We start from the raw sequence: 23,620 nt of genomic DNA on the forward strand, positions 1-23,620 counted from the left end.
GACAGGCGAGACCTAAAAAGGAACACAAACCTCAAAATAAATGACTCCCTGAAAGGTAAAGCTGAATATAAGTCAAGCTTACCATAAAAATATAACCACTGATTTTTGACTCAGAACCCCATTACACTTCAACCCCAAAATAAATAGAAAATAATTACATTAAATCACTCCCCCCCTGATCCCTACAAACTCTATAAACAATACATAATATGAAATATATATTAAATCCCAAAACATAGAACTCAAATTCAAGAATGAGCATCATTATTTACACAAAATAATCAGAAATACATATTAAAAACAAGAACTCCCCCAAAAAGTCACATCCCAAAAATTATAAATGAATTACATTTAAAACACAACCATAACCCATAAATAAACATGAAAAGAGAAAAAAAGCATAAAAACCCCATACCTCAAAAATTGAAAATAAATTTAAATACAAAACTTTAATAGTAAACATAAACGTTTGATATTAATTCAAACTGTATTAAACACCATGATATTTTAATATACTATATTTTAAACCACAGTATTTTTGTCCAACATCAGATTTTCCCAATATGACTGAGCTGTTGCTGGGCAGATCATAAACTATGCAGTCTAGGCAGCTAAACTGGTTTCAGTCGCTACACTGTTCCCAGGCAAGTCTCTGGATGAATGTCTATTACAGCCCAGACAAGGGTTCTGAAGTGCAGGCTCCAGGAGCTAGTCAATGACAATTAATGAATAATGCCTAAAATACAAGATGCAGGTAATCACCATCCTGGGTGACATGTAATGTATTCTGACATAGTACTCTACTCATACATCACACAGTCTCGATATTTTTCATATAGTAACACATTCACACAGCTTACATTAAGGTAGTAGTGAATGTCATAGGGTTTTGAAGTTATTTTACTTAAGGGGAGGGGTATAAGCAGGCCTTCTCCCAGGGCTACAGCTAAAGAGGGCTATTCCCCTTCATTAATCAGCCTCGACCAATTGTCTGTCACCGTGTAGCCTGATGAGCGGCTAGTCTGTTAATGTCTTAAACCTGCCAACAAAGCTCAGCCATTGCATGGACTGTCAAAGTCACAAGGCTTCCTTAGCTTCAGTAAAGTACTATGGGATTTAGCAAGCCTACATCAAGATATAGAAGTGTGTTTTTCCAATTAATAAATGCCTTTTGGTGAGTTAACTGCGTCTGTACACTGGGTCCGTCCACATATAAATATACCTAGTTATAGGACTGAGAGTTTGGATTTAGTTTAGTCCCATAATGATGATTAATGCTTTTTCGGCATACTAGGCAGGGCTTACTGCCCTTTTACACTAATGACCCCTTCCTTTCTAAATGCAAAAGTATGTTAAATACTTTCCTCAGCCTGGTGTTAGTGAATGAGATATTACAACATTGAAGTGGGACTCCTGGGGCATTTCCTTAACATGGGGAGGGGGAGAAGGATCCGTTGCTCTCTTATATTATTTGCTGGGGTGTGCAAATATCTCTTGACAATGTACAATCCCAGGGAACTGTTGAAAGATACTATGTATTCATGTGGTACCAAGGAGGGAACCCCTCACATCTCAACTAAGTATTGGACCTGCCTGGCCACTCTGCTGGCTGCCAGGCTGATAATGGACATCAGTATGGTGGCGACCGCGCTGCCCTGTTGATGTATGTCACCAACACCATTCCCCTAGCATTCTCCAGACACCCCTGTAATGTAGAGCAATTGTGCTGTCAGCTTTAGTGAGAGAATGTCTCGGTGGTGGAGGTTAGGCCTCCACAGCTGTGGTGCCTATGACCAGGTCTAAGTCTTTTTCCTTGCATGCAGCAGAAATGCCAATAATGCAATTCACACGAAATCTAATTGACCGAGTCTAGACAGTTTGTTGTTTAAGCATTATTTAAAGGTAGTATCCTTTTTGTTAAAAATCGATGCAAAGCACCTTGAGCCAGATGTGTGAAGCTCCAGAATACTGAATTGCAAATTGCTATGAATTCTGAATCACAATTTGGGAATCACTATTTGCTATGAATCATATTGTTACATTCCAAATTAGCCATTCGGTATGATTCACAAACTGAATCAGTAAAGTGTTGAAACACAAGCTCTATGGAGGCCTGGGGAACACCCTGGAAGGCAGGCTTTGTTCCTCGGGCCAGCCTGTATGGGATTGTTCCATCAGTCTCTAAATACTGAGAACATGTAAAGAGAAGAGGTACAGAAAGATAGTGTGGAAAGAAAAAGAAAAATCAATTTAAGTAAGAAGGACAACACAAAAAGCTGTGGCTGGTGAATTAGGTGATGTAATATAGTAGTTTATTTTCAAGTATTAATCTAAACGAAATAATTCATATTTTAAAATCACACTTAAACATACAAAAGCTTTGGACACATAATCCTAAAATCTAATAAGCCTTACAAGCAATATAATTACACAACAATAATCCATATAAAAGCTCAAATTAAATTTCATGACATTGAACAATTAATCAGTCCAGTGCCAAATTATTTTTTAAGCTGTACTAAATATTACCAGCGAAAAAGTGTAGTGCTGAAAAACAGCTTTTACTTGTACAAAGTTTTGGGGGAATTATTTGTTCAGACCTCTAAAAAGAAAATTCATTTAAAATAGCGAAAATAACATCTAGTCTCACTCTACATAACAGCTAATAATGTGTTGAACATTGTAGACAATTTGCGACTTCTAGGTCTTAAGGTATAGTGATCTCTAAGGATAGTATCATTCTGTTATCAAGCTGTGTTTATCTGAAAAGCATGAATAAATCTCGCTCCTACAATTGCAACATCAAAGGTCTTGAGGTACTGGGTTTTTAAGAACCGGCACAGAACCGGCAACCCAGCGGTGTCAGGGTACACCCAGAGACCTCGAGTCCTTCCTGATTCAGACCACAGAAACTCAGAGTCTTCTAGGTGAAGTCAAGGATCGATTTTATTGGCTGCAACCAAGGTAACAAGTGTCCTAGAAGTACAACACACGGGAAGTATATTCTCAGGAGACTGCTCGAATTCACAAAACCAGGCTTTTCTTTTTATACAAAATATTCAGCTTCAGGCAAACATTCCTGAATTTACAGTATACTATTAACGTTTTTCGTTACAAGGGAAAAGCAGAGTCATGATGACATGTCCATATTTCACTTCGTCCAGCCCAAAACAAATTGCCCGGCAAGGTCCGGTATTTCCATCAGATATCAGTGGACCCCTAATAGAAACGGGCACCTCCCCATCATAAAGCAAGTGAGAGAAATGAGCAGGAAAAGATGTGAGCAAGATTTGGCAGGGTGTGTGTGCGATAAGAAGGTTTTATGGCTTGTTGAGCCTTGATGCTATCTTGTTCGGCCACTGGAGAGGAACTGACCTAACAGGTTCGGCCTGGGGCATTGGTTCCAACTTGCACAGGTCACAGGAAAGTCGATTAAGGTGTACGTGTCCTTTGGGATCGAATTTAGCTGGATTAAGGCCTATGTAAAGGGCAACTCACAAAATGGCTGCCATGCATAAAATGGAAGCCAAGGGTTCAGAACGAAAATGACGATTTCGAGGTGAAATCGTCACTCGAATATGCTGAAAATGCTTGCACATGGTGTACTCGTCATTCTCGGTCTTTTGATACTAAATTCGTCATGTTACGATGAAGTTTTTTTCTCGAGTCCAGAATTATTTACACGAGTTCAGAATTTTCAGAACCACAAACCCTCCTTTTGCCCTTACATAGGCAATTAATCTATCCTCGTGCTAATCTGAGTCCAGATCTATATTCCTAAAGTCATTGAGATGTTGCTGTAACATCATTCTAGTACTTAGTTCGTCTCTTGATACAGGCTTCCTTACACATGATGTAACACAGAGGCTACATATTGCAGGTGCACACTGTACGCACAGACAGAACAGGAAAAGAATGGCTAAGACCATCCCAATGACCATGAGAATTTTCCATCCCCAGGCGGATACCAGTTCCCAGAACCATCCCATCAACGACCAATCTCCTTTATCTACATGAATAGATTCGGAAATCTTATGCAGTTTAGAGATGGCCTGGTACACTGTTGGAGCGTTATCTGGGATGAAAACACAGCAGCTCGATTGGATCAATCTACATACCCCACCTCGGTCTGCAAGTATGACATCTAGTGCAACCCTGTTCTGAAGGGTCATAAGTCGATCCGACTGGAGCTCAGCAGTCAAGTTGCTAAGGGCACCAGCAGTTTCAATCACGGTGGATTCAACCACCCTTGTCAATTGCCTTATGTTCCTGCTGTTAGCCATGGATCCCCAGAACGGCAGAAAACCCTTTGCAAAGTCCCCAAATTCTTGACCTGCAGTGTCTTCTTCGCTCAAGACACCTCTAACTACCCTTGTCTTGTGGTAATCTGCCGCTGCTGTGTAGGTGGGAGGCAACAGGAATGAAACAAAACATGAGCCCGAAAAGTCAGGGGGCAACCATGTATAGGCTCTATCATGGCAGATGAAATAGGTACCCTTAGCTGCTAAGAACAAAGGGGAAGTCTGGGCTGCAAAAACATACGTTTTAGTGCAGATACTCTTCCCTAACTGAGCTCTGGGATTCGTGCCATTACCTTGCAGACATAGATGACCCTTATGGGGTACAATCCAAATCGGGGAAGATCTCTTAGCTTGCTGTTTCTCACTCAGAGTAGCTCCATATCCGGTTAAGTTCCATCCTATGTATACTAGTGTCTCATCTCTCGGGATAGTCTCGTAAGAAATACCTTCCTTAATCATGTCTACTATACCCTTAACTAGAGCACTATTTCTCGGATTGTCTGTTACAGAACGTAGGGGGTAGATTTCGTGTGCATATATGAACATTGTCCTATATGCCCACACAGAACCATTGTGACTGAATGGCAGGACCAGATAAGGGGTACCTTTATCCGTTGTGTGAGGCATAAGACCACACACCCAACAGTTAGTTGTGTTCATTACTAGTTGGTGTTGGTGCAAAAGCTGAACAAAGGAATTATTAATGAACTCTAATCTCCTAGCTGATTCGTGTTCAGGAAGGGGTTGAAAAGAGTGAGAGGAAACAGTAGGAGGAGGTATGGGCGATGCAGTGGGTGCAAAGGTTACACGAAAAGAGAACAAAACATAACTTATTAAAAATATCATCACACTGAATAACATACAAATGCACAATATCAAAAAGCTTTTCCTTGTCATGGTTTTACAGATCCTTGTTTTAAAGTTCACTCTTTTGGCAGGTCTCTCCATCTTGGAAAACTCCATCCTCTCTAAAGTGCTGCCCGCGACGGGAGGTTGATTCTGCTAAGAAATGCCTCTGTCAGTCCAGGGCAACTCCCTTAGACCAACCAGAACTGCCGACCTAACGTCGTCAGCTGCACCCCAAAGACTTTAAGCAATCGCGGCCCTAGCAGCGGAACCCGGATGGCGGTTCGAAAAAACAAAAATAAGCAAGTTTTCAGATGGGAGAGCTGCACTTTCAAAAATAGCACTTGAAGGGAAATTTTTTTTATTAGTCCATAGGTCTCGGCCTCAAATTATAGCGTTTCTTTCCTGGTACTGTCTGATCCTGGAACAAAAGTTCAGGCTCCAAAGTGTTCAATCGCTTTGATGGTGGCACAGCTTCTTGTCCTCACTTTCACGTTCAGAGTTAGTTCCTTTTACACGTGCATCACTGAAAGGTAGGAAACGTGGCACGGTGTTTGTTTCTGAGTCAGCGACACCCTTCTGGACCCACTGGTCGTATGGCAGAGGCAGAGGGATCCGTTTACAATGGATTCCGTGAATCCAGTTGGCCTTCCCTTCCACTCGTACTGCCGATCTTGTGGAAAGAAGGACGAGGTGCGGTCTGGTCCACCTGGGCTGGTCGTTCTTTGTTCTCTGGAAATTCTTGACCAAGACCCAGGATCCAGGGTCGATCCGATGTCCTGGAGTCTCAGAGACCGGAGGCAGGGTGACGTGAACCTGTTGATGCAAAACACGCAATTTAGCCGTCAATTCATACAGATAGTCAAGCAAAACAGGGTGTTCCAGTTCACTGAATTTAGTGGGCCTAGGCACTCCCCATATGTTAGCTGGGTGACCAAAAGCGATTTCATAGGGACTAAGTTTCACTCGTGAATGCACAGTCATTCTGGTGGACAGGAGTGCTAAGGGTAGAGCATCAGGCCATTTAAGACCCGTGCTCGCTTGAATTTTGGCCAATTTAAGTTTTAAAGTGCCGTTGTAGCATTCTACTAATCCAGCTGATTGGGGGTGATTTGCAGCGGTGAACTTCTGCTGGATACCTAGCCCTTCACACACTCTCTTCATCACACGACCCACAAATTCACTTCCGTTATCACTCCAGACCATTCTAGGCATTCCAAACCTGGGGAAGTACTCTTTCACAAGGGCTTTGGCTGTGGATAAGGCAGTATTGTCTTTTAGGGGGTATGCTTCTATCCATCTTGAGAAGGCACAAACAACAACGAGTACGTATTTTCAATTGTTGCACCTCTCCATGTGAATGAAATCTAGCTGCAAAACCTCGAACGGGTACGTAGGAGGTGCAAAATGACCAGCTGGAGTTGGGGTTCCCCTACCAGGATTGTGTTTCAGACACACCATGCAATTCTTGACGACATTCTCTGCACACTTGGGAATCCCTGAATTCTGCCATACTGGAGCCAACAACTTGCAAATCCCTTTCACACTGATATGAGCCATTCCATGAGCCATTGTAACCACTGCAAGCACATATGCATCGGGTAACAACCATCTCTGATGCTCTGACAATTCAACCCAACAACCATTTGCATCCATTCTACCCGTACTTTCTCTCCACGTGCTCAACTCTTTCTCTGTGGCTTCAGCTTGAATGGACTTCACACTCTCTATCGTGTCTTCACACATTCCAACATCACCAACCCATCTTGCAGGGCCTGCAACATGCATTCGGCTCATCATATTCCTTGCAGTTTCTTTCGCTATTTCATCAGCAAATGCATTTCCACGACCAACATCATCAGTCACCTTCTTGTGAGCACTACATTTCACAATCGCCACTTGCAGAGGCATGGTCAGTGATTCAAGAAGCTCATTCACCAACTGACCATGCTGAATCTTAGCTCCATGCGAAGTCAGGAACCCACGTTCTCTCCACAATCGCCCAAAACTGTGAGCCACACCAAATGCATACTGGCTGTCGGTATAGATAGTCACTTTCATTCCTTTAGACAACACACATGCTCTCGTAAGTGCGATCAATTCTGCTGCTTGAGCTGAATTATGTGGAATACGTGCAGCTTCAACAATTGTATGCAAAGTCGTGACAGCATATGCTGCAGTCGTGTCACCATTCGGGAGCTTGAAGCATGAACCATCCACCCACAATGTACCATCACATTCAGTGAGAGGAGTGTCCCTAAGATCTATTCTCCCTTTCGTTTCTTCTTCTGTTCTAAGAAAACAATCATGCTGTCCTGAAGCATCTAATTCCTCTACAATTGGTAACAACGTAGCTGGGTTTAATGTGCTGCATCTTTTTATGTGCACATAACTCGCTAACAATGTTAATTCGTAACCTGACAATCGAGCACTAGTTAAGTGCTGTGTCTTGGTTCTATTTAACAACGTTTCTACTGCATGTGGGACCATCACGACTAGTGTATTGTTCATTACCAGACCAGCAGACTGTCGAATAGAAACAGCTGCTGCCGCTGTGGGTCTTAAACAACTTGGCAATGCTCTAGCTACTGGATCCAAAGTCGACGAAAAATATGCACATGGACGCTGATTCCCCCAAACAACTGAGTCAAAACTGACAATGCACAACCTTCCTTCTCATGGACATACAATGTAAAGGGCTTACTGTAGTTGGGGGTACCTAACACAGGAGCCGAACATAATGCTGTGCGTAATTCAGAAAAACTTTTCTGACACTCTTCAGACCAAGGAATGGGATTGGGTGTATCTTTACACGTTAATGCCACCAAAGGTTTGGCTAATAACGAAAAATTTGGTACCCATTGTCTACAGTACGATGTAATGCCCAAGAAAGCACGCACTTCTCTCTGTGTTCTTGGCACACTCAATTTCGCTATTGCCTGAATTCTTTCTGGGGTCAGTTTCCTTCCCTCCTTCGATAAGAGGTGACCTAAGTAGGTCACTTCTTGTCGACAATATTGTAGTTTGGAAAGAGACACTTTGTGGTGCAACTCACACAAATGACGCAACAATGACAACGTGGCTTTCTTACATATTTCCTCAGTATCTGCAGCAACGAGCAAGTCATCCACATACTGAATAAGGGTAGCACCTTCAGGTAAAACAATCGTGTCAAGCTGTGTTTTTAGAGCTTGACTATATATTGATGGACTTTCACAGTAGCCCTGAGGAGCGCATTTAAAGCGGAAGCTTCGTCCTCCTAAACTGAATTGTTAGACCTGGCATCATTGGCATGAGTCTCTCCTCCATTTTTTCTGTTTGCCTCCTCTGTTTACGATGTTTTTGCTGGTAAATGCTTTGGGCACTGTGCCACTGCTGATCAGTGCCACAGTGCAAGTGCTCCCTATGTGAAATTGCTGTATTGATTGAATTCCATGTTTGGCTTATTTGGTTTACTGTCAGTCCCTAGTAGAGTGCACCAGGAGTGCCAGGGCTTGTAAATACAAATGCTGCTAGTGGGCCTGCAGCACGTGTTGTGCCACCCACAAGAGCGGCCTAGTAAAAGTATGTCTGAAGGTCTACCATTGCTAGACCACGTGCAGTCTGGTACTGTCACGCAGACTGCGCAAGTACACCTACTTGCCAGTCCCTAAACCTTCCCTTAACTTCATGTTAGTCACCCCTATGGTAGGCCCAAGGGCAGGGTGCATTGTAAGCATAAGGTAGGACAAGCCTGACAAGGTTGGCATGTCCTAATAGTGAATTACAGCCATATTCGTTTTTCACTATTGTAAGGTTACCTGCTCTCCATCAGTTAGAATGGGCTGCCAGGATTATTAATGCTATAATCCTAGCGGGCTCGGGGAGCATGGTGCAATGTCAAGTTTGGTATCCCTGAACTCAGGGTTTAATAACGCATCCGTTTGGGTGGATGGTTTTTGGACTCTGTGTTTGAAAATAGCACTTTTAGAAAGTAGCTATTTTCTTGTCTAACTGTCTACCGGTCTCTGCTGGTTCTGGTGTGCGTGTGACAGGAGCTGGGTGGCTCCAGAGGTCTGAATGAGTCAGTGTGGGGTGAGTGGGACATTTGCATTGAGAGTAGGGGAAGAGTAGCTCCTGATAGCCTGCCCTGCCTGATACAATGCTGGCTCCGCCCCCCTGCCGGGCGGCTGATGACTCTGTGCCTGCCTGGGACTTTCCTGGCCCACCTCCTGCCGGGCAACTGATGGCCCTGCCCCTGCCAGTGACAATGCTGGCTCCGCTCCTGCTGGGCGGCTGAAGACTCTGCCCTGCACAGTGAATAGGCCAGGTGCTTCGGCCTGGCAACACCCACAACAAACCCAAGATGGGGGGAAATTCCCCTGCATGGACAAAGGGATCAAAGCCAAAAAGGGGTATAAAAGAAGGACCCCTGAACCAAGAATTTAGATCACTTCTGACAAGGAAACCTGAACCAAGGACAAGAAGCCTGCTGATCTAAGGACTGCCTACCCCTTCTGCCAGAGTGCTGTTTGTTGGGGGAATCCTGCATTGCTTCTTTATTTTTGCCAAGGAACCAGGAGAGACGAACTGTGTGTGTACTCTCAATCTTTGCTAAGAAAATCTCCAAGGGCTGGAAGAGTGCCAGTCTCCTGTTGAAGTCACAGGGCTAAAGGACTTCATCTGCTTAAAGTGCTGTTTGCTGGAAATTGTGAATCCAGCACCTCTGAAAGAATCCAGCAATCTCGACGCCGATGGACGCCGCCGAATCCAGCTCGACATCGTGAGTAACGGCTCCAGTGTCCCGCTTCCTCGATGCTGGACGCCGGGCCCGATCGACGCCAGCAACAACGCCAGTGAGTAGTGAGTTCGGCTCCAGCTCCAAGTGACCTCGTGTCGGCACCGCTGCTGATCGCATCGACTTAGAGCCCTCTCGACGCCGTGAGCGCTGCTCACTCTTGCAACATCGACATCGACGACGCCGTATCCTGCTTCACCTCGTGAGCGCTGCTCCCGCCTGACTTTGGTCGACGCCGCTGCAGATCGCCCCGACTCCGAGGCCCGATCGACGCCGAAGACGCGACGCCGGACATCTCGACGCCGCTGATCATCGAGTGCTTTACTTTTCCAAGGTACTGTGTTGTGGGGGTCTGTGCGACTCCGGGCTCGACGTAGCGCTCCTCGCGGTCGACGCCGAACCTTTGGATTAACTTTGCCTCGACGTCGTGTGACTCCCGTGTGGGTTACATTGTTGCCAAGAACTGTGTTTTAGAGAAGAAGAGTTGCTTTTGATACTAAAGACTTTGTTCTAAGAAGAAACTACGCTTGAACTATTATTTTTCCTTCCAAGAGTATTTATTAAGATTGTGGTATATTTTTGTCGTTATTTGGTCTTGTGCTAAGCCTTATATAAAAATCCTTATTTTTATAATACTACTGTGTCGTGTCCATTTGTAGTGTATTCACTTTATTACTGTATGTGGTCATAAATGCTTAACGCACTGCCTCTGAGATAAGCCTGTCTGCTTTGCCAAGCTACCAAGGGGGTGAGCAGGGGTTATCTAAGTGTGTTATCCCCTTGCCCTGACTAGAAAAGGTGTGTCCCTATTTGTCAGAAGTGTATACCTCTGCCAACTAGAGACAGCCGCTTCTAACATTGGTGGCAGCGGTGGGATTTGAACTTTGCATGTGCAGTGATTAGTGTACGCTACATAGTGAAAGCAGACCATAGCGCATTCACAATCTACTTGGTTGGATATTCTATTTTTGTTCTCCAAATTTCCTGGAGCTTGATTTTTGAAACTGCCAGTTTTGACCATGAGTAATGCTGGAGGCACTACACCTGTTGTTGTGGAGGAATTTGATAGGAGTAAGATGAACGACTATCCGTTAAAGAAGCTGAAATCCTTTTGCAAGCAGTTGCAAGTTCCTACCACAGGCATTTCAAGGAGGCCAGATTATCTCAAAGCATTGCAGGCCTGGTTAGAGGCCAGAGATTCCTCTGATCCGGTGGTGGTACCGACAGGGGAAAGGGAGGAGGAAGTGCCAGTGAATGGGCCCGCATCCTCTCCTGGCAGCAGTGTTTCCTCCAAAGGTCTTTCCCCTGAAGAAAGAGAAGAAAGGGCGAAGGAGCGAGCATACAACATGGAAATGGCAAAACTTAAGATAAATGGGCAGTTGGAAATAGACAATGCAAGGGGCAGGAGAGAAGCTGATATGGAGATCAAAAGGTTAGAGTTTGAAAGAGAGAAGTTAGCTTCTGAGTGTGATACCAAGTTGAGGGAGTTGGAGCTCGAAGCTAAAAAGTTAGAATTGAATCCCTCTGGTGGCAGCATCCCATCTGTGCCTGCAGAAAGTAGGTTTTATTTTCCCAAAGATGTGATCAAAGATTTTCAGAAGAATGAGGATATTGGTCAATGGTTTAAAGCATATGAGTTAGCATTGTTGGCCCACCGGGTCCCTGAGAAGGATTGGGGAGCGGGGTTGTGGGGTCGCTTTGTGAATGAGGGAAGAGATACCCTGTTAGACATGCCTGTTGAGGATAGGATGTCTTATGCTCATATGAAAGATGCTTTAATGTTAAGGTATGGCCTAACCCCAGAAAAGTACAGACAGGCCTTTAGAGAATGTAAGAAATTGCCTGGTACCACGTGGGTGGAATATGTGTCATATTTTTGCAGAGCCATGGATGGTTGGGTAAAGGGCAGCAAAGTGGAAAGCTATGATGCTCTTTATGATTTGTTTGCTTGGGAGCACTTGTCTAATAACTGTTTTCCAGAGCTGCGCCAGCACCTTATTGATAGCAAGATATCTAACCCTAGAAAACTTGCTGAGGAAGCGGACCGCTGGGTCAGTACCAGGGTCCACAAGGGTCCAGTGGGAGACTCAGCCAAAGGTGGGCAGGGTCCCCAGCAGAAGAGTGGGGGAGACAAGGGTAAACAGAGGGAGTTCCAGAAAGGGCCCCAAAGTAATCCCCAAGGGAACCAAAGGAAGGGTTCCCAGCCTCCCCCAGAGAAGAAATCAGAGGCCCCGACAGGTAGACCTGTTCGTAGGGGCCCAATGACCTGCTTCGCTTGTAAGCAGGTAGGACACCGGTTTTATGATCCCCAGTGTCCCTTGAAGAACTCTAGTGCACCACCCAGTGCACCACCACGTGCTGCCCCCCGTCAGTTGGCGAGTGTAGCCCTGGGAGGGGAGGAGATGATTGCCCATGGTGGGGAGGGTCCCGCAGAGATGTCCCTGGTCTCTCTAGGAGACATGAAATTGGTCCCTCCACCCCTGCTGCCTAGTAACACTAAGAAATATAGGCAGTGGGTGACCATTAATGGCCATAGAGTGGAAGCTCTCAGAGACACCGGAGCGAGTGTGACAGCTGTCAAGTGTCACTTGGTGTCCAGAGAGCAGGTTGTTCCCCACGCATTCTACCCTGTGATAGCTGCTGACAACTCCCAGAGAGAGTGTGAGGTAGCTCAAGTTTCCTTTGAATGGGGGGGAGTTTCAGGTACTCTTCAAGTTGCTGTAAGGCCCGCCATGCCTGTTGATTGTCTCCTAGGCAATGATTTAGGAGACTCCCCTTGGGCTAAGGTGGAGAGGGAGACACATTTGAAAATGTTGGGTGTGCCAGAGTGGGTGTGTGCAACCACTCGATCCATGACAGCAAGTAAGGGTGTTGATGGGGTTCTGGAGCCTGAAAGTATGGCCCAGGACCCAGCTGTGAAGAGAAGAGGCAGGGGGCGCGGGAAACCGTCCCCCGTAGTTCCCGTGGTCCAGGAGGAGGCAGACCTTGAGGGGTATGCCCTGGAACCCACAGGTGAACAAGTTGCTGAACTGGGAGACCTGCCCGAGCTGACCCACTGGCAGCAGGATGGTGGTCCCTCCAGGGAAGAATTCTGTGCAGAACAGAAAGTGTGCCCTTCTCTTGTGGGTATGAGGCAGCAGGCCTCAGCCCAAACCTCAGGTGATCAGTCAGGGTCACATTTTGTTTACTGGGAGAACGACCTCCTGTATAGCGAGCCTAAGACTGCTGAGCCTGGGTCAGCCCGTGTGCTGGTGGTACCCCAGCGCTTCAGAGCCTTCCTACTGGGTTTGGCTCATGACGTTCCTTTAGCTGGACATCTGGGGCAGGACAAGACCTATGACAGGCTTGTCACCCATTTTTATTGGCCTCAGATGAGAAGGGATACAGATATCCATTGCAAGACCTGTCAAACTTGCCAGGCAAGTGGGAAAAGCGGGCGGAAGCAGAAGGCTCCTCTCCAACCTTTTCCCGTGGTCAGTACCCCCTTTGACCGGGTGGGGATTGACATTGTTGGGCCCCTGGACCCCAAGACAGCCCTGGGCAACAGGTTCATCCTGGTCTTGGTGGACCATGCCACACGGTACCCGGAAGCCATCCCTCTCAGAACAGTGACGGCCCCGTGGTGGGACAGGCACTGATGGGTGTTTTCCCCAGAATGGGGTTCCCCAGAGAGGTGGTGTCAGACCGGGGCACCAACTTCATTTCCAACTATATGAAGTCTTTGTGGAAGGAGTGTGGGGTAACTTACAAGTTCACCATTCCTTACCACCCTCAAGGTAATGGGTTGGTTGAAAGATTCAACCGTACCCTTAAAGGCATGATTATGGGTCTTGAAGAACCAATGAGGCGTAAATGGGACGTCCTCTTGCCATGCCTGTTGTTTGCTTACCGTGAGGTGCCTCAAAAGTCTCTCGGGTTCAGCCCCTTTGAGCTCTTGTATGGTCACCCGGTAAGAGGACCTTTGAGTCTGGTCAAAGAAGGCTGGGAGCAATCTCCCAGGAAACCTCCCCAGGATGTATACAGTTACATGCTGGCCTTTAGGAACCAGACTAGGCGCTTCAGAGATCTTGCTCAGGCAAATCTGGAGGCCAGCCAGGAGGAGATAAAGCGGTGGTACGACCAGAAGGCCACTCTGGTAGAGCTTCAGCCTGGTCAGAAAGTTTGGGTCATGTCCCCTGTGGAACCTTGTGCGCTCAAGGACAGGTGGACTGGACCATTTGAGGTTGTGGAGAAAAAGAGCGATGTCACCTACATGGTGGACTTGAAGTCTCCCAGGAACCCCTTGCGGGTCCTGCATGTCAACCGTTTAAAGCCCCACTTAGAAAGGTCCGAAGTGGGCATGCTCCTAGCTACAGATGCTGGAATGGAGGAGGAGAGTGAGCCTCTTCCTGACCTCCTGTATGCAAAAGAGCAAGATGGGTCAGTGGATGGTGTTGTCCTCTCTGACACACTGACCCCTGAGCAGCAGCAGGATTGTCGCCAACTGTTGGGACAATTCCCTGATCTGTTCTCCTTGATTCCTGGTGTCACTCAGTGGTGTGTCCTTACAGAGTGACTGACAAGGTCAGAGCATACATCAAGGAGGAGGTCTCCAAAATGTTTGCCTTAGGGGTGGTTGAGTCCTCTAGCAGTCCTTGGGCCAGCCCAGTGGTCTTGGTCCCAAAGGCTGCAGCGCCTGGTGCTTCACCGGAACTTCGGTTCTGTGTGGATTACCGAGGACTCAATTCAGTCACCAAGACTGACGCGCACCCCATCCCCAGAGCTGATGAGCTCATAGATCGGTTAGGGGCTGCCCGGTACCTTAGTACGTTTGACCTAACGTCTGGGTACTGGCAGATCGCCTTGACTGATGGGGCAAAAGAGAGGTCAGCATTCTCCACACCAGATGGGCACTACCAGTTCCGGGTGATGCCCTTTGGGATGAAGAATGCCCCTGCCACCTTCCAGAGGTTGGTCAACCAGGTCTTGGCTGGACTGGAAGATTTCAGTGCCGCCTACCTGGACGACATCGCAGTGTTCAGCGCCAGCTGGGAGGAACACTTGCACCACCTCCAGGAAGTGTTGTTGGCCCTGCGCAGAGCAGGCCTCACAATCAAAGCCAGTAAGTGCCAGATTGGGCAGGGTTCAGTGGTGTACTTGGGGCACCAAGTAGGGAGTGGCAAGGTGGCCTCCCTGCAACCCAAGATTGATACCATCCTGGCATGGGCACCACCCAAAACCCAGACTCAGGTGAGAGCCTTCTTGGGTCTCACGGGTTACTACAGGAGGTTCGTCAAGGATTATGGTAACATTGTGCACCCCTTGACTTCGCTGACTTCCAGGAAGCAGCCACGACTTGTGATCTGGACTGACGCCTGTCAGACGGCCTTTGACACCCTGAAAACTGCAATGTGCACAGCACCCATACTCCAGGCACCCGACTTTTCTAAAGAATTTGTTGTCCAGACGGACGCTTCAGAGCATGGCGTGGGGGCTGTTCTAGCTCAGGTGAATGAAGAGGGCCGAGACTTACCTGTAGCCTTCATCAGTAGGAGGTTACTTCCCAGGGAACAGAGGTGGAGTGCGATAGAGAGAGAAGCATTTGCTGTGGTCTGGGCGCTGAAGAAGCTAAGACCCTACCTGTTTGGGACTCACTTCCGGGTTCAGACAGACCACAGGCCCCTCAGATGGTTGATGCAGATGAGGGGTGAGAATCCAAAGATGTTGAGGTGGTCCATTTCCCTACAGGGGATGGACTTCACGGTGGAACACCGCCCTGGCACAGATCACGCCAATGCTGATGGTCTGTCCAGATTTTTCCGCCTTAGTGATGAGGACTCCCTAGGGTAAGGGTAGTTCTCCCCACATTTCAGCTGGAGGGGACACGTGTTAGACCTGGCATCATTGGCATGAGTCTCTCCTCCATTTTTTCTGTTTACGATGTTTTTGCTGGTAAATGCTTTGGGCACTGTGCCACTGCTGATCAGTGCCACAGTGCAAGTGCTCCCTATGTGAAATTGCTGTATTGATTGAATTCCATGTTTGGCTTATTTGGTTTACTGTCAGTCCCTAGTAGAGTGCACCAGGAGTGCCAGGGCTTGTAAATACAAATGCTGCTAGTGGGCCTGCAGCACGTGTTGTGCCACCCACAAGAGCGGCCTAGTAAAAGTATGTCTGAAGGTCTACCATTGCTAGACCACGTGCAGTCTGGTACTGTCACGCAGACTGCGCAAGTACACCTACTTGCCAGTCCCTAAACCTTCCCTTAACTTCATGTTAGTCACCCCTATGGTAGGCCCAAGGGCAGGGTGCATTGTAAGCATAAGGTAGGACAAGCCTGACAAGGTTGGCATGTCCTAATAGTGAATTACAGCCATATTCGTTTTTCACTATTGTAAGGTTACCTGCTCTCCATCAGTTAGAATGGGCTGCCAGGATTATTAATGCTATAATCCTAGCGGGCTCGGGGAGCATGGTGCAATGTCGAGTTTGGTATCCCTGAACTCAGGGTTTAATAACGCATCCGTTTGGGTGGATGGTTTTTGGACTCTGTGTTTGAAAATAGCACTTTTAGAAAGTAGCTATTTTCTTGTCTAACTGTCTACCGGTCTTTGCTGGTTCTGGTGTGCGTGTGACAGGAGCTGGGTGACTCCAGAGGTCTGAATGAGTCAGTGTGGGGTGAGTGGGACATTTGCATTGAGAGTAGGGGAAGAGTAGCTCCTGATAGCCTGCCCTGCCTGATACAATGCTAGCTCCTACCCCCTGCCGGGCGGCTGATGACTCTGTGCCTGCCTGGGACTTTCCTGGCCCACCTCCTGCCGGGCAACTGATGGCCCTGCCCCTGCCAGTGACAATGCTGGCTCTGCTCCTGCTGGGCGGCTGAAGACTCTGCCCTGCACAGTGAATAGGCCAGGTGCTTCGGCCTGGCAACACCCACAACAAACCCAAGATGGGGGGAAATTCCCCTGCATGGACAAAGGGATCAAAGCCAAAAAGGGGTATAAAAGAAGGACCCCTGAACCAAGAATTTAGATCACTTCTGACAAGGAAACCTGAACCAAGGACAAGAAGCCTGCTGATCTAAGGACTGCCTACCCCTTCTGCCAGAGTGCTGTTTGTTGGGGGAATCCTGCATTGCTTCTTTATTTTTGCCAAGGAACCAGGAGAGAGGAACTGTGTGTGTACTCTCAATCTTTGCTAAGAAAATCTCCAAGGGCTGGAAGAGTGCCAGTCTCCTGTTGAAGTCACAGGGCTAAAGGACTTCATCTGCTTAAAGTGCTGTTTGCTGGAAATTGTGAATCCAGCACCTCTGAAAGAATCCAGCAATCTCGACGCCGACGGACGCCGCCGAATCCAGCTCGACATCGTGAGTAACGGCTCCAGTGTCCCGCTTCCTCGACGCCGGCCGCCGGGCCCGATCGACGCCAGCAACAACGCCAGTGAGTAGCGAGTTCGGCTCCAGCTCCAAGTGACCTCGTGTCGGCACCGCTGCTGATCGCATCGACTTCGAGCCCTCTCGACGCCGTGAGCGCTGCTCACTCTTGCAACATCGACATCGACGACGCCGTATCCTGCTTCACCTCGTGAGCGCTGCTCCCGCCTGACTTCGGTCGACGCCGCTGCAGATCGCCCCGACTCCGAGGCCCGATCGACGCCGAAGACGCGACGCCGGACATCTCGACGCCGCTGATCATCGAGTGCTTCACTTTTCCAAGGTACTGTGTTGTGGGGGTCTGTGCGACTCCGGGCTCGACGTAGCGCTCCTCGCGGTCGACGCCGAACCTTTGGATTAACTTTGCCTCGACGTCGTGTGACTCCCGTGTGGGTTACATTGTTGCCAAGAACTGTGTTTTAGAGAAGAAGAGTTGCTTTTGATACTAAAGTCTTTGTGCTAAGAATAAACTACGCTTGAACTATTATTTTTCCTTCCAAGAGTATTTATTAAGATTGTGGTATATTTTTGTCGTTATTGGTCTTGTGCTAAGCCTTATATAAAAATCCTTATTTTTATAATACTACTGTGTCGTGTCCATTTGTAGTGTATTCACTTTATTACTGTATGTGGTCATAAATGCTTAACGCACTGCCTCTGAGATAAGCCTGTCTGCTTTGCCAAGCTACCAAGGGGGTGAGCAGGGGTTATCTAAGTGTGTGATCCCCTTGCCCTGACTAGAAAAGGTGTGTCCCTATTTCTCAGAAGTGTATACCTCTGCCAACTAGAGACAGCCGCTTCTAACATGAAGGAAAAAATATCCCTGCTTTCCTCAGCAATCGGGATGCTGAAGAAAGCATTCTTCAAGTCAATCACCGAAAACCAAGTGGCAGAAGCTGGAATCATAGTCAATATTGTAGTAATGTCGGGGACAACTGTAAATTGTGGCAGAACTATTTTATTGACCTCTCTAAGATCAATCACGAATCTGTACACAGGTGGCAGAGAGGGATCAACTCGTTTTAAAACAGGCAGAACAGGACTATTGCAAACGTTGCCTCTTGTCTCTTCGATCACATCTTTTTCAATTAGATCATAAACGATCGCTAGCAAAGCTTTTTCACCTTCACTAGAAATTTTGTATTGGGGAATTTGTGGCATTTTAACATTGGCTTTCAATGTTACAACATATGGTGGTATTTCCAAAAGACCTACATCATTAGGACCAGTAGCCCAAAGAATATCTGGAAGAAGCGACAATTCTGCTGGAAGTTTATCCCTTGACAAATACATTGGAGAAACCACTTTCTTACCTAAAGTAAGTTGTACTCCAGAAGGAGAACAGTACAAAGTCGCATACAACCTTTTTAACAGATCTAATCCTAACAAGTTTTCAACACAACCTGTTGTCAGAATAAGGGGTGCTTCGAATTCACAAGGTCCAACAGAAAGGGACAAAGGGTCAGAAATCGGATTTCTAACTGGGGCGCCAGAAAAACCTACAGATACATTCATTTCGCCAGACAAAGGTGCGCCAGGGAGTTTGGAGTGCATAATAGAACTCTTTGTAGCACCAGTATCCAACAGAAAAGGCTCTGACACACCTGATGTAATCACCTCAACGTAAGGTCCACTCAGATCTACTGGAACTGAAACAACTCCCTCTCTTTGTCTATGGCTGTCCTAGCAATCATTACCTTCCCAATGCTCATCTTCTGCATAGTAATCATCACCATAGTACTGAGCTGTCCTACCAGATGCGTTATTCTGCTGATCAAACCTATTCATCGAATTTTGAGGTGGAAGAGACTGTGTGTTCTGGGGGAAATTTCCACGTCCTCTACCTCTAGACGCTTGCTGAACACCTCTACCTCTCACACCAGAAGCACAATTTGCACGCCGTAATAAAATAGGACAACTATACTTGAAATGACCCTCTTCCTTGCAATATGAACACTGATTGGGGCCTATAGGGACACGTGGCTGAGTATACTCGACTCTTTGCGAGTTCCTCTGATACTGTTGAGGCTGCTGATAATTATTCTGATAGTTACTCTGACCACTATTATTTTGACCACCACCACCACGTGGCGGATATGCTTGCTTTAACAAAACCTTTGTTTTCAACTCTTTAGTTTTCTTTTCTGCTCTATCTTTCTCGTCTTTGTCTCTATTTTCGTAGTATTGTGCAGTGGCCAATATCTGTGCTGAGGAGGAAACTGCCCAAGAACTCTCTGAATCTTTTAACTTTTTACACAACTCTGGAAGCAAATTGTGCACGAATTTATCGACGAACAAACGCTGACCACCTTCTGTGCTCATATCTTGACCACTGTGGTCGACAAATGTTTCTTCAAACCTGGTGAAGAAATCTGACACTGTCTCATCTTTCTTCTGCTTACATGCAGACAACTTATCCCAATTTACACGTACTGCAGGCATTATCGTTTTCATGTAATCAATTATTTTACCAGGAAGTTCAGCTACTAAAGGCCCAGGCTTAGCACCACCAACTTGTCGGGCATCTGCAGCAGCAATATTAGCCCATGAGTCACCTAATTCCTGATCATGATCTGTATGACAAATCTTACCCCATAAAGGCTGTGGAACAACATTCCCAAATAACATATCGATATCGGCTAAATTCATGATACATGACCCTGCAGTCTGTGACAACTCTTTGTAATACCCTGCGGGATTTTTACGGGGATCAGGTAATGTCTGTTTAAGGGCTAAAACTTCAGCTCGCCTCCATGGGACATGTACCCACACACGCTGAAAGTGTGGCAGAATTGGTGGGACAGCAGTTGTGTCATCCTCTCTCCATTGTGGAGGAACCTCTCTCATAGGGTACTGTCGTGCCTTTTTCCTACCATGCTCAAATAGCGACTGAGAAGGGCCTCCCTTACTCCGATATGACAACAATATCTCAACCGCTCTTTTAACATCGTGACCTACAATCATGCCCTCTGCGAAATTGAACCGCACACGACACAACTCTTGTGGGTTGTATTCTAGATCATTGTCTTCCAAATCCTCACAGAGAAAAACACACATTTGTTCAAAACATATCTCTGCGTCGGTGCTTCCCATTGACGGAAAACTTCCATGACTGACTCTACATCATACTTTACAGTGTCCATAACCCATTTATGCGCTAAACGATTCAGTGAATCTCTCTCTTGATAGTCAGGCAGTTGACTTCGCAACTGTCTTCGTCCCATGTTAGGGGTCGTAGTAGGCGACCCGAAAAGAGGTGAGAAAATATTAGTAACAGTGTTGGCCATTCTCTGTCGAACGGAAGGGGAAACTGACGGGAGAACGGGTGGAAAAACAGGGTGAGACAAGGCAGGGGCAGAGACAATAGCAGAGGAAGCATCAGGAGAAATAGAAGGAGCACTAGGCAAAATCGTAGAGGGAGCATTAGGAGAAGTAGAAAGTACACTAGGCAAAATCGTAGAAAGCACAGGTGAAGCAGATGTAGTCGGTGGGCCTGGAGGAGGCTGCACCGAAGGAGCAGGAGCCAGCTGAAGAACAGCTGGTGGGTGCTGTGGAGGAACAAGAGGCAAAGCAATCACAGGTTGCGCAACTAAAGGTTGCGGAGGTGCCGTGGCATTTTGAGCATAGGGGGGTGGCGAATTTAATAAATGCGACATTAAGGGATCTTTTTCAAGCCCTTTTGCTGCATCTTGCTGAGGAGGTGGCAAAACTGGATAGCATTTATCTATTACCATTTTACGTTGCCTGTGCAACTGCTCACTCATCTGTTCTTCTTCATTGTCTTTAAACTGCATAGCAGCTTGTATTATCGAAATTTCCCCTTCTCTCTTATTTTTCTTCGCTAATTTAATTTCCTTCTGTTTGGCCTCCTTACGCCATAGGCGGAAAGAGTCAAACATCGCCGGCCGGGCTTTCTTTTTAAAGAGTTTAACTTCGAGGTTATCTAAGATTTCGGTCTCAAAGCTACCATATTGGGGCCATTTTAAAACACCATCTTTTCTGGTGTATTTGATCCATACTTCATTGTATGTGATGGGGCCTACCCCATGTTTCACATATAACTCGTAAGTTGGAGTTCCAACCGGAGGAACCGGACATGAGTCCTCCAATAGGGAGTCCCTATTATTACAAGCAAGACAAAACAAATTTCCAAGTCTAAGACCAGGCATCTTCGCTCTCTAGTCTAGCTCCAAACTTCAAAGGATTATCGATTACGATATTTCTCGTGAATACACGAGTCCTTCGACTTTGGCGCTTGCAAGCTCCAAATCAAAACCAACTAAGGACTGGGAGACGCTCCACTTATACTTAACTGAGATATCGATGACGTCACCAGAAGACTCGTCTTAGTGTTTCGCTCTACCAAACTTCAAGGGTCCAAATCAGGGCGATAGCCAGGGCAGCAGTCCTTTGTAGCTGTCGGGAAGCGGGGAACCTCGCAGCAAAGACCTTCGGACCACGTCGACATGCAGGGGTCGATGAAGTGGTTGGCCGTCTCCAGAATTTTCACACAAAGCTCCTCACGAACCTCTGGCTGGGCTGGTACCGCTGGAATCGCCCCAAACGTTGGGCGCCAATCTGAGGTACTGAATTTTTAAGAACCGGCACAGAACCGGCAACCCAGCGGTGTCAGGGTACACCCAGAGACCTCGAGTCCTTCCTGATTCAGACCACAGAAACTCAGAGTCTTCTAGGTGAAGTCAAGGATCGATTTTATTGGCTGGAACCAAGGTAACAAGTGTCCTAGAAGTAGAACACACGGGAAGTATATTCTCAGGAGACTGCTCGAATTCACAAAACCAGGCTTCTCTTTTTATACAAAATATTCAGCTTCAGGCAAACATTCCTGAATTTACAGTATACTATTAACATTTTTCGTTACAAGGGAAAAGCAGAGTCATGATGACATGTCCATATTTCACTTCGTCCAGCCCAAAACAAATTGCCCGGCAAGGTCCGGTATTTCCATCAGATATCAGTGGACCCCTAATAGAAACGGGCACCTCCCCATCATAAAGCAAGTGAGAGAAATGAGCAGGAAAAGATGTGAGCAAGATTCGGCAGGGTGTGTGTGCGATAAGAAGGTTTTATGGCTTGTTGAGCCTTGATGCTATCTTGTTCGGCCACTGGAGAGGAACTGACCTAACAGGTTCGGCCTGGGGCATTTGTTCCAACTTGCACAGGTCACAGGAAAGTCGATTAAGGTGTACGTGTCCTTTGGGATCGAATTTAGCTGGATTAAGGCCTATGTAAAGGGCAACTCACAAAATGGCTGCCATGCATAAAATGGAAGCCAAGGGTTCAGAACGAAAATGACGATTTCGAGGTGAAATCGTCACTCGAATATGCTGAAAATGCTTGTACATGGTGTACTCGTCATTCTCGGTCTTTTGATACTAAATTCGTCATGTTACGATGAAGTTTTTTTCTCGAGTCCAGAATTATTTACACGAGTTCAGAATTTTCAGACACCACAGTCTTCATTTCAGATAAAGTGTGTAGTGCTTCGATCTTAGTAATAGCTCTATACCTTTAAAGAACTGAGGGGGAGGATGTTTTCTGATTTCTTTAAAATATAAACAATCAAGGAGTAAATTAATTATGCTATGTTTCACACCAAGCGTGTAAGGACAACAAGGGAAACCCTACTGACAAGGAACCAGGGTACGTAAGCTATAACCAGAAACAGCGGTTCCTCGCAGTGGCGGCTGGTCCATAGGGGCACCGGAGCAGCACTCCACTACGCATCAACACAAAAAAGAAACTCACTGTTCAGGCAACAGGAATGTAAGCAAACGAATTGACAGCTTTCACAATTCGTCTGTTTACAATTCTGACCTGTGCTTCACACAGGTGAAAGTGCGCATGTCAACGAACAGCGCAGGCCAGAGCAGGAGTAGTCCCGAAAATGGTCTAACTGCACATGTGAGAGAGGAGCGCTCTTCATTTCAGCTCCCGTCTCACACTGACAAGGCATTAGACATGCTGCAAATGCCTAGTGTAGTGCAGCATTTCCTTAAACCCTGTGCACTCTGTTGCGTCAGTTGCGGTAGATAATTTGGGCAGAGGGGAGGAAATCCAAGGGTCTGGCACAAAGGAGGAGGAGGGGGGATCCCTGAAACAGTGCACTTCGACAAGCCACCCCCGCAGGAGGAGTTACGGCCACACAGGCTGAGACAAAGCGAACTTTGAGAGCTCAGAGGAGTCTGCCCTCGTGAAACTCCCCCTCTTCTCGGCCGGCGGTAGTGGAATCCAGCTATCCACTACTGCCTCATGAGGATGCCT

At 46.8% G+C, this 23,620-nt stretch overlaps 1 protein-coding gene across 1 annotated transcript in view; it reads right to left on the minus strand.

Moving 5' to 3' along the window:
* Nucleotides 1-23,202, minus strand: part of LOC144784132 (uncharacterized) — a 44,365-nt gene extending 21,163 nt beyond the window's left edge. The window contains exon 1 of the mRNA XM_078662814.1: nucleotides 23,174-23,202. Within this exon, the coding sequence (XP_078518940.1) occupies nucleotides 23,174-23,202 (29 nt within the window). The remainder of the gene's footprint in view (nucleotides 1-23,173) is intronic.
* Nucleotides 23,203-23,620: the final 418 nt, after the last annotated feature.

The sequence above is a fragment of the Lissotriton helveticus genome, chromosome 10, assembly GCF_964261635.1.
Source record: "Lissotriton helveticus chromosome 10, aLisHel1.1, whole genome shotgun sequence".
In the NCBI taxonomy this organism is placed as follows: Eukaryota; Metazoa; Chordata; class Amphibia; order Caudata; family Salamandridae; genus Lissotriton; species Lissotriton helveticus.